Here is an 11,665-nt window from a genome sequence, read left to right as displayed (position 1 = left end):
CCAGCTCCTCTTCGCACCTCCCATCTGTCCTCTCTTGTCCACCTTCCCCGAGAGCGCCCCGGGAGGCCGAGGCTCGCGGCAACGTCATCCGGAGATCCCCCGCCCCGCACTCCGGGGGAGGTCCACCGAACCCTACCTAGCTCCAGGCGGTTGCACAACTTGTGTGCTCAAAAACTCTGTTCAAGTCCCTGCATTTTACACACAGAAACACTGGGAGTCAGATGTTGGTTTCTTTAAAAAAAAAAAACAAAAAACCCACAACTTAAAAAAGAAAAAAAGGTCGTTTGCATAATAAGCATAGGCAACTATCATCCCGGAGTGATTTGGGTTTAAGTCTCGCTGAGAAAAAAAGGAGACCAACCAATAGTATTCTAAGCCCTTTTGGAAATTGATTCAACTTTGAATTAGACATATGTTTGAAAAACGGACTTTAAAGTCAAAAGAGCAGTAAATCAGAAGTCTGTACAGGTCCACCGCGGGGTTAGAATTTCACAAAACTTTAGAAGCTGCTTGCTAAAAATAAGTCTAGAAGCCACCGTTTCCATTTTTAAAGACAGTTTCTATTCTGATCGCTGACGGTAACCAACAGGTTAGTCACCGTTAAGATGTCTGCCGGACTCCTCCACGCCTTTTGCAAAACCACAAACCCGCGCGGGCACCGGCCGCATTTTGGCCACGGGCCTCGCAGGACCCCTAATTCTGGCAGGGGCCCCCAGCCCCTCGAGGCGGGCGGCGGCGGGGTGCAGGCGCCGGGAAGCGGCAGAGGGCGACACTCGCGCTGGCCTCCGGGCGCGGCGTGTCCCGGGCCGCCGGTGACGTGGCGCGGGGGCGGGCGGGGCCGGCTATATCCCGGCGCCCGCGGCCCCGCCGCCAGACCCTCGTGCAGCTTGTTCGAGCCGCCCGCGCGGACTCCCCGCACTCGCGCCTTTTCGCTGCTGTCGGTCAGTGGGTGCGCGCCCCCTCTGTGACTAGCGAGCCGGCCTGGGTCCCCCGGCAGCGCCGTGGCAGGGGGAGGGGGTCCTGGGGGGTCCCCGGGCGCAGGGCGGGCTCCAGGCCTGGGGTGTCGACGTTGCTTTGTTTGTGGAGGCTGCTTTCCTGCCGGCAGCTTTAGCGCAGCTGTAACTTCTTGGCTTGCTTTCGGGGTAACCGTTTCCTCTTGTCCCGAAAGGAGATTATTTATAAGGAAATGCTTATAAGGACTTTCTGGGGTGCACGGCGACAGCGGGGTGTCGGTCCCGGCGCCTGCCTTCTGAGTTCCGCGTGGTTCTTACTCATTTCTCGTAGAACCGGGGCGACGGGCCCGGAAGTGGCCGCGGGCGGCCGCGCACGTTTCCTTCCCAGCCCTGCTGCTTAGCAAGAGGCAGTTTTTCGGGTGCGGGTCGTTGGGGGCGCTAAATTTACGTTTAGAAGCTGAAACGCTTTCTCACTTCCTCGGAGCACCTTCCTCTTTGCTTAGTTGTCCCTGAACTGGTTTCAGTTCTTTCACAAGCAAGGAATAAATTGCCCCCAAAGGGCTCCAGCTTGATGGTCCTGACCGTCCCAGATGTCTTCTACTTGAAATCTCTCTGTAGTTTTAACATAGACTTTAACTTGGTTAGCATTTTTGTGAAAAGATATTCCTCTTCAAAAGGCATTTCTGGCATCCTGGTGGAGAAACAAAGACAAATGTATCAACAACTTTGCTTTTCGCTGCCGAGCCTCTTTTGTGTTGAAAGTTGACCGCGAGCCCTGAACCTTCCCTCCGAAGCTGTTTGCCCGGCGAGAACACTGAGAGCCAGGGGGTGGAAGCAGGGCGAAAACTCCACTTACCTCAGCAGGGACTTTTCTCTACTTGAAATTAGCATTTGCTCGGGTCGGGGAATGAATCTGGGAGAATCTTATCTTAGTGTCTTGAAATAAGTTTCTCTTCCGCAGATTTCTTTTTCCAGGAAGGAAAATGGCATCTGCCGCAGTTGATCCACAGCCGGTAAGAATTTTACATGGCCCTTTCTTGATTCCTTCCCTCCCCATGTGTTTTGAGAAGTTAACACCTCCGTCCCCCTTGGTTGCAGAGCGTCGTGACTCGGGTGGCCAACCTGCCCTTGGTGAGCTCCACCTATGACCTCGTCTCCTCCGCTTACATCAGTACCAAGGATCAGTATCCCTGCTTGAAGTCTGTGTGTGAGATGGCAGAGAAGGGCGTGAAGACCATCACCTCGGTGGCCGTGTCGAGTGCTCTGCCTCTCATCCAAAAGCTAGAGCCACAAAGTGAGTTCTGATTTTCCCTTCAAGATTCAGTCCTAGGGACTCAGGCCGGGGTGAGCCAGGAGCTGGCTTGAATATGGTGAATACCAGCCTTATGCCCTAAGGACACAGCAGCAACATCGGGAATCCTCAGGCTTTTCTGAGGCACATACTGCCTTTACGTAGAAACTGCCAGGTGACCCTCATGGTTGTAGAATGCCTGCTTCAGAGCAATGGTGGATGCTCATGACACTTAAAAAAAAAATCACCCAGAGATGCTTCTGTGTTGGTAGCTGAGATCATAAGGGGAGCCCGTGGGTGAAATGAAATAGCTGACTTCCTTGGGACTACAGTGTACATGAATTGCCTTTAAAAAAATAAAGGACATCTTTATTGAGATAATTAACACACCATACAATTCACCCCTTAACGTGTACCATTCAGTAGTTTTTAGTATATTTACAGTGTTGTACAAGCATCACCATGATCAATTTTAGAACACTTTCATCATCCCAGAAAGAGGCCTCATACCAGTTTCTGTCTGGGATGATGAAAAGGTTCTGGAAGTAACAGTGGTGATGGTTACACAACATTGTGAATGCCACTGAATTGTACACTTAGAAATAAAGTGGTGAAGTTTATGTTATATCTGTTTACCACAATTTAAAAATACAGAGAAAGATTAAGCAGTTTAAATATTAAAACAAAATAGGAAACCTTAGACCCCCATTAGCAGTCACTCCCCATTTCCTTTCAACCCCCACCCCAGGCAAGTACTAATCTACTTTCTGTTTATAGATTTGCCTGTTCTGGACACTTAACGTAAATGGAATCATAAAATATGTGGTCTTTTGTGACTGGCTGCTTTCGCTTAGCATAATGTTTTCAAGGTTTAGCCATATTGTAGCGTCAATCAGTACTTCATTCCTCTTTATTATGGAATAATATTCCATCATGTGGATAGATCATATTTTATTTATTCATCAGTGATGGATGTTTGGGTTGCTTCTACTTTTTGGCAATTACGAATAATGAATGCTGTTGGGAATGTTTGTGTACAAGGTTTCACGTGGACATATGTTCTCGATTCTCTTGGGTCTGTACCTAAGAATGGAATTGCTGGGTCATGTAATAACTCAGAGCTTTTGGGGAACTGCTAGACTGTTTTCCAGAGTGGCTGCACCATTCTACATCCCACCAGCAGTGTATGAAGGTCCCAATTTCTCCCCATTATGAACTACTTTTGAATAAAGATTTAAATCATTCCCCCAAATGGTTAGGTCATGGACTTTTAGAATTTTAAGAAACCTTTAGAGACCAGTTTTCCAACTCTGCTACTTCCAAAAGGCATTTAGCCCTAGTGCTTGGCATGGTGCTCATTGAGGGGGAAGCTTCGACCACAATCTGGATCTTGTTAGGGAGATGCAGGGTGCTGTTAACATACTGTTTCCTGGTGATAACCCAAAATACACTGCCACTACTGAATTAAGTGTAGCTGGGGATTAAAGTAGCATGGAAATGGTAATTTTGAGGGCGTTTTCAGATACCTTATTCCCTGAATGAGGGTTCAGGTGAGCCTGGCTTCTCTTGGCATTAACCTTACAGGCAAGTTGATGAGGAAGAAGCTTCTTAGCCAGCTTCCTACTTGTCCTGTCACCGTCTCTGCCTGCTGCTCCCCCACACACCCTTATTTCTCTGTCAGTGGAAGAAAGTTGCCAGCAACCTGCCAAGCCTCTTCTGTCTGAGCTAGAGAAGCCAGTCAACACATTGTGTGGTAAAGCAAGACCAATATTCTTGCTGCTTTTTATAATAAGAATAATGTATTCATTCTTACCTACACCATTAAGATTTCTCCTATTTGTGACTCTTCTAGTTGCGCTTGCCAATACCTATGCCTGTAAGGGGCTAGACAGGATTGAGGAGAAACTGCCTATTCTGAATCAGCCAACAAACCAGGTGAGCTTGGGACAAGAGTGCTGAGGCTTGCCATCTCACGTTTCCATATTCTATCTATTTAGCCCAGGCTGTGCATGTGATAATTAGGAAATACTTATTTGTTCCCTAAACCTGGATATATTTTTCAAAGAGTAATTGCCACTCCCTTACTTCCTGAATTGTCAGCTTATGTCTAAGAAGCAGAGATGAACTATCTACCTTTGGACTAGAATACTTTTAGTCTGGTCTGTATCAGCTTATGGCTTTGCCTCTGCAGGTAAAATTGCTCTCTCAAATAACTGATGCTCATGTGGTATTGGATAAATGGCAGAGGTGGTATCGAGAAGCTTTTCTCACTTGGTATCTGAGAATACATCCAGTAGGATGGAGAACTGACATCTCTGCCTATGTTTTGGCCTTGTGGGGCCATGTGCAGAGGGCCATGTTTGCATGGTACCTACATCTATGCTCATAGGTATGCACGAGCTGCTCTCAGTATAAGCATGTCAACATGGAAAATCCCATTCTCTAGAGTAACCCTTGTACCTTACCACAGGTTCACCTGGTTAAAAAAAAAAAACCATCCTGACAAGTTGACAAATTTTATATGTGATTACCTCATTTGCTCCTCCAACAATCCTTGAGTGGTGGCAGGTGGGGCAAATATACCTGATAAAGAAATTGAGGCTCATCAACTCTTAGTGACGTGCCCCAGACCTAAAGCTAGGGAGTGAAAGAGCCAGATTCCTTTTTAACTCAACTCTTTAAAACCTTAGTCAAGACCTTAAATACGTATTTATGTCCATGTTTCTCACCAGCCAAGTGACCTGCGTTTTTCTTTTTGTAGGTTGTTGCCAATGCCAGAGGTGCTATGAATGGGGCAAAAGATGCTGTGACGACTACTGTGACTGGGGCCAAGGATTCTGTGGCCAGCACGATCACTGGGGTGATGGACAGGACCAAAGGAGCGGTGACGGGCAGTGTGGAGAAGACCAAGTCTGTGGTCAATGGCAGCATTAACACTGTCTTGGGAAGTCGGATGGTGCAGCTGGTGAGCAGCGGAGTAGAAAATGCGCTCACCAGATCAGAGCTGCTGGTAGACCAGTACCTCCCTCTCACTGAGGAAGAACTAGGTAATTGGATTTTTGTCTTGAAATAATGTTTTGTATCTTAAAGCAATCTTTTTTTTTTTTTTGAGGAAGATTAGCCCTGAGCTAACATCTGCTGCCAATCCTCCTCTTTTTGCTGAGGAAGACTGGCCCTGAGCTAACGTCTGTGCCCATTTTCCTTTACTTTATATGTGGGATGCCTGCCACAGCATGGCTTGCCAAGCGGTGCCATGTCCGCACCTGGGATTGGAACTGGCGAACCCGGGGCCACCAAAGCAGAATGTGCGCACTTAACCGCTATGCCACCTGCCGGCCCCTTAAAGCAATCTTTTTAAACAGCTTCACTGAGATATACTTTATATACCAAAAAATTTACCTGTTTTCCTTCTAAATTTACAGAGTTGCACAACCATCACCACAATCCAGTTTTAGAACATTTCTATCACCCAAAAGATCCTTCAATGCAGTCAATCTCCATTCCCCCTCCCCTAGGCAGCCACTAATCTTTGTCTCTATAGATTTTCCTTCTTAAAGCAATCATGTTTCACATTCAATTTTACGTAGTAAGTTTTGAAACTTTAGGAGAAATTAGCCTAGAGAAATATTTTCTATAAATGAATTGTCTTTAATGGGCTGCTTTACAGAATCATTAAACATTCAGTGCTGACTAGGTGCCAGGTACCGTGTTGCCCAGAAGCTCTAGTGGGAAGAGGCATGTGTAGATGAAAATGTCCGAGACAGTGAGAAGTCCTGGGTGGTCAAGCCCAGCAGCGGACGAGCTGTCTTGGGAAAATGATTGCTTAATTGTTAGGTGGGTGGGGTAGAATCGACAAAGTCAAGGTGCAGGTTAGAGTCCAGGCCTGTCACTTAGAGCTGTGATCTCCTTACATTTTTGTCCCGTCTTTCTAACTTCAGAAAAAGAAGCCAAAAAAGTCGAAGGGTTTGATCCAATGCAGAAGCCAAGTTATTATATCAGACTGGGATCCCTATCTAGCAAGCTCCGCTCACGTGCCTACCAGCAGGCTCTCAGCAGGGTTAAAGAAGTGAAGCAGAGAAGCCAAGCGACCATTTCTCAGCTCCATTCCACTGTTAACCTGGTGAGTGAAACTTCATTTAAAGGTATCTGAAGTGAGCTCATTTATCTTGAGGCTTGAGAGTAAACGTAATCATGAAATCCAAGAATCTTATCTTTATCTTATCAAGAACCCAATAGAAAAATGGGCAACGAGTATACAGACAACTCACAGAAAAGGAAGTATAAATAGTAGAAATATATGAAGTGATGTGAATCTTACACTGAAGGGTCAAATTACTGATGCCTATCTTGTCCTTTCACACTGGTAAAGTGTGACGCTTGGGCAGTGGTGTGGAGAAAGGGGTGAACTTGGGCACTTCTGGCAGATTCAAGGGACTATTCCAGGAAAGTTACAAACATGTCTATGCCTCAAGTAGTTTTACTTTTAGAAATTTATTCTACACATGTGAAGTTGTTTAGAGTTGCAAAAGACTATAAACAATGCATGTCAAGTACTGGGGAATTAATTCAATGGATATATCACAAAAGACTATTGTGTAGTCATTAAAGATTGCCAAGTTATAGAACAGTTTGTATTGTACTGCCATTAGAAACTGGTTTATTCTTGGAAGGGGAAGCAGGTGGTTGACAACAGGGAAGAAGAACTTGGAATTCCTTTTTCTTTTGTAATTTTTTTTTTTAATTATTATTATTATTTTTTTAAAGATTTTATTTTTCCTTTTTCTCCCCAAAGTCCCCTGGTACATAGTTGTGTATTTTTAGTTGTGGGTCCTCCTAGTTGTGGCATGTGGGATGCCGCCTCAGCATGGCTCGATGAGGGGTGCCATGTCTGCGCCCAGGATTCGAACTGGCAAAACCCTGGGCTGCCCGAAGCAGAGTGCGTGAACTTAACCACTCGGCCACAGGGTCGGCCCCTTCTTTTGTAATTTTAATTTGTATTTTACACATATGTATCTGATTGACATCATAGATCTGAGAACAGGCTAACATGAATGTCTGACTAGTTTGTTCCTTTGTTTTATTTCAATGCGTTCTAGATTGAATTTGCCAGGAACAATGTGCATAGTGCCAACCAGAAAATTCAGGATGCTCAGGATAAGCTCTATCTCTCCTGGGTGGAGTGGAAGAGAAACATTGGCCATGATGATACAGATGAATCCCACTGTGCTGAGGTAAGTAAGACAGCTGGGATAGTCACCCACTCCAGTTTCTGAAGAAGCTCTCATCAGGCTTTCATTTCAATTTTCCCATTATTCCTCTTAGAATACTCTATCAGAAGTTTGAACAATACCGTGTACATAGGTTGCTTGTTATGTGACAGAAAAGCAAAACTGTGCTGTAACTTTATCTTCCAACCTACAGATAAACATATTACCCCTAATGGGATACAACTAAATGAGAAACATGGGCCTTGCTCTCATAATGGGTACAGACTAACAGGGGAGGTAGGCATTTTTATTGTCACAGCCTTTTTTGAAGGCATAAAGACAGGCAGTATGAGAATATATAGGGTGGCTACCTAAATCAACCTTGAAGTGAGGAGGGTAGTCAGATGGCTTCCCGGAAGAGATGAGTGCTAAGCTGAGACCTAACAAGTGAATAAACGAGGTGAAAGGACAATACAGGGACTAACATTCCAGACAGAAGAAACAGCGTGTTGTAGTCCTAGAAAGTGGTTCTCTGATGGGTCCCAAAAGCTAGTATGTGTATCTGTGAAATGTGAATAATACTGCTGCACCCAGGCTTGTTATAAGGATTTTAAAATGTCCAAGAAGCCACCTATGTGGTAGACACATGGCCAGCTTACTGTAGTTGAACTAATTCATACATAGCACTGTTGGATCCACGGTTAATGTTTTAAACTTGTTTTATTTTTAGCACATTGAGTCACGTACCCTGGCTATTGCTCGCAACCTGACTCAGCAGCTCCAGACCACGTGCCACACCCTCCTGTGCAGCGTCCAGGGGTTACCACAGAACATCCAAGATCAGGCCAGTCACTTGGGGGTGATGGCTGGAGACATCTACTCGGTGTTCCACAATGCTGCCTCCTTTCAGGAAGTGTCGGAGGGCCTCCTCACTTCTAGCAAGGGACAGCTGCAGAAAATGAAGGAGTCTCTGGATGATGTGATGGATTATCTTGTTAACAACACACCCCTCAACTGGCTGGTAGGTCCCTTTTATCCTCAGCTGACCGAGTCTCAGAATGCTCAGAACAAAGGCACAGAGTAGGATACAGCCAGCCAGGAGACCCAGCAACCTGAGCACAAAACACATTAAACCTGTCCCTGTCACCAGTGCATGGTGCAGCCAGCCAGATGACACTTTCTGTTACGTTGAAATTAACCTGCTAGGCAACTTGGAATTGGGGAAGCAGCTAGCTAGAAAAAAAGGTCCTCCGTTACAGTCATTTCTAACTGGATTAAGAGCTTTAAAATTTCTGGCATTAGCAGATGAATTCTCTTGTTTACCTGGCTATTAAGAAAAGAATGCTAGACTGGTCAGAGCCTAGCCAGAACTCACAAAAAGTTCCAGTGCCTTTTTGGTCTCATTCTGTTGCCACCGTTGCTGTCTGTTTGTTTGAATGAAAGCGCCTTCCTGTGGGCTGTGGTATGAACTGGTGTTTGGTCCCAGCCTCATCGTTAGTTTGTCCCAAAATGCATGTTTGTACAACTTGAGCTTTTTGTTTTTCATAAAGGAATGTCTGCTATGAATTCAATAAAATTCACCGCAGAATAGATCCGTTATGCTGTGTGTTCCATGTGCCTTGTGTGTTGCTTTCTTAGAGCTGCCTGGCCTGCATGACATGGTTATTAATACACGTGCATGAATTCCAATTGGCCTGTTGGGAAATTTGGCAGGTTAATAACATTGGAAGACTAATATTGTGGAATAACATTGGAATGGAATATTTGATAACAGGTTTTTTAGGTTTTTTTTTTAAAGATTTTATTTTTCCTTTTTCTCCCCAAAGTCCCCCAGTACATAGTTGTATATTTTTTTAGTTGTGAGTCCTTCTAGTTGTGGCATGTGGGACGCTGCCTCAGTGTGGCTTGATGAGCAGTGCCATCTCTGTGCCCAGGATCTGAACCAGCGAAATCCCGGGCTGCCAACACGGAGCGCGCAAATTTAACCACTCTGACCATGGGGCCGGCCCCTGATAACAGGTTTTAAACAAGTAAAAAGCTAATGTGCACGTAAAAATTTTACTAGGTGACAGTCATTACCTTCATTTGTCCAGTTACTGGACCCCTGAGAGTGGGTTTTTAAACCAGTAGAAGGACCTACTAAGGGCTGACTGCCTTGCTGAAAAGGAATCAAAGCTGAAAGGAAGCAAGAGAGTGACTCTTTGCATTAGTCTCACATAAAAGCAGCAGGCATTTCTTGTCAAGGGGCCATTTATTTTTTTATTTTTTTTGCTGAAGAAGATTAGCTCTGAGCTAGTATCTGTGCCAGTTTTCCTTTATATGTGCGTTGCCGCCACAGTATGGCTGATGAGTGGTATAGATCTGTGCCAAGGATATGAACCCATAAACCTAGGCCACCAAAGTGGAATGGGCCAAACTTAACCACTGTCCCATGGGGCCAGCCACAAGGACCATTTAAAGTGTGAGCCCTGGAGTAAGATTGTTCAGTGTCCAGTGTCAGCTGGAATGAACTGTGTTGTCACTTAGGGCGAAAGTCACTAACAGTTGTTGGTGAGATACCTTTAGAAGACCACGTGAGAATAATTAGAAGTAAAAAAGACTTTGGACCCCCTGTAGAAAAGGGTCCTTCTGCCTAGAGTGTTCAGACTTCTAGCCTCCTCAATGTTGGTCATTTATTTAGGAAATATTGTGAATCTCCTTATAACAAAGCTGCAGGATGCCAACTGTTTCAAAAAAACATCTTAGAACTAGATGCTTCTGCCTCTCCCTGCTAAGTGGTTAGCAAGGCTGCCCTTCAGCAGAACCAAAGTCTAAGTCAAATTTGCCTCCTTTCTGTCCTGGTTTACCCCTTTCTCCCCATGAAAATAAGGAAGCAGCACATAACCTTACATGCACCTTTGGTGTGAGTGAGTGTGTCAAAGCTTACTAAGCTATAAACTACATTTTTTGCCCTTGAGTTAACGCCAGGAATCAGTATACAAGTGAGTCTAATTGGAGGGTAAGGACTCACTGAGATACTTGAAACTGAGGAGCTTCTGGTTTCTGGGAAGGTAGACTGTCACAATTTATGGGCTTCCTGGATGGAGCCTCTCCATTCATCCATTCACTTACCTGCCTGCCCCCCCATAAGAGGCCTTTTAAAAATTTACTTCTTAGTTCAAATTGCACATGACCCTGCCCCTCTTTGCCTCAAAACTCCAAGGCTGGTATTTTATGGTTTATTCTGATTGGTTGGAAAATTCATATACTATAGCTGTACACATGCTTTCTTATTCTGAACATAAACTTTTGCATTTCCTCATCATAAGAGTTATAGTGCGAACTGAATTGTTTGTGAAAAGGAGACAGGTCTCAAAACTATTCTTCATGAGCAAGACAGAATATAAAGGAGACCTCTCTTAGCTTCTAGAACACCACCACTAGCCCTTGCTTTTTGCCATGAGCTGTGCACACTGGCTGTGGTTTTGTCTGTCTTTGTCTCTCAAATTTGTGGCTACATGCATTTCATTCTGCTGTCAACATATCTCAAAATTTGTGGTGTTCTCGCATAGTAGAGCTTTATTGTTGCATAAACTGGCAGTTTGGGCTTAACAGACTTATTCCCCAAGGAAGACAATTCTTTTGAGGAAAAAAGCTGACTAAGCCTAGCACAGTATCTCACTGGCAGGTTTTTAAACATTTGGCTGCATGAAGGCTGGCATGGTGTGCCTTGAGTGTTCAAGGATTTTTTTTTAAGACCTGAGCTAACATCTGTTGCCAATCTTTTTTTTTTTTTCTTCTCCCCAAAGCCCCCCCAGTACATATATTCTAGTTGTAAGTGCCTCTGGTTGTGGCATATGGGACACCACCTCGGCGTGGCCTGATGAGGGTGCCATGTCCTCGCCCAGGATTCAAACCGGCGAAACCCTGGGCATGCGAGCCTAACCACTCGGCCACAGGGCCAGCCCCTCTCCTATGTTTTAGAAGTTACTGATTCCTGAAAGAAATGGGGTCAACTGGACCCTCACTAGGATAGGCCCAGGTCATATTTTTAGGGCTGGTGAGGTAGAGCCTTCTTGCTCACCATCTAGCTGGTGCAGAGTGGGGTGATCAGGTAGAAAAGCCTGAATAGGAAAATCACACCCTCAGCTGGTGGTGAGGTGGTGAAAGGCGGGCAGCCTGTTGAGTTTGGTGAGATTGCTGAGTAACATATGCATGTTTAGTTGTTAAGACTG

The 11,665-nt window shown here is 45.2% G+C and overlaps 1 protein-coding gene across 21 annotated transcripts in view; it reads left to right on the top strand.

Annotated features, from left to right (window-relative positions):
* The window catches only part of PLIN2 (perilipin 2), an 83,565-nt gene that overhangs the window by 59,877 nt on the left and 12,023 nt on the right, over positions 1-11,665 (top strand). For 9 of the 21 annotated variants that reach the window (XM_008530061.2, XM_070589789.1, XM_070589782.1 and 6 more), the window contains 7 exons: positions 1,915-1,966; positions 2,052-2,247; positions 4,097-4,179; positions 5,006-5,291; positions 6,183-6,364; positions 7,341-7,475; positions 8,182-9,041. In XM_008530061.2, coding sequence (XP_008528283.1) covers positions 1,915-1,966; positions 2,052-2,247; positions 4,097-4,179; positions 5,006-5,291; positions 6,183-6,364; positions 7,341-7,475; positions 8,182-8,535 — 1,288 coding nt within the window. In that variant the 3' untranslated portion in view covers positions 8,536-9,041. Of the gene's footprint in view, positions 1-804; positions 950-1,914; positions 1,967-2,051; positions 2,248-4,096; positions 4,180-5,005; positions 5,292-6,182; positions 6,365-7,340; positions 7,476-8,181; positions 9,042-11,665 lie in introns of those variants that run through there. The other 12 variants (XM_070589780.1, XM_008530060.2, XM_070589775.1 and 9 more) reach the window with 5 other exon arrangements.

This window comes from Equus przewalskii, chromosome 22, assembly GCF_037783145.1.
Source record: "Equus przewalskii isolate Varuska chromosome 22, EquPr2, whole genome shotgun sequence".
Taxonomy (NCBI): domain Eukaryota; kingdom Metazoa; phylum Chordata; class Mammalia; order Perissodactyla; family Equidae; genus Equus; species Equus przewalskii.
This window is presented reverse-complemented; position numbering and strand designations above follow the sequence as displayed.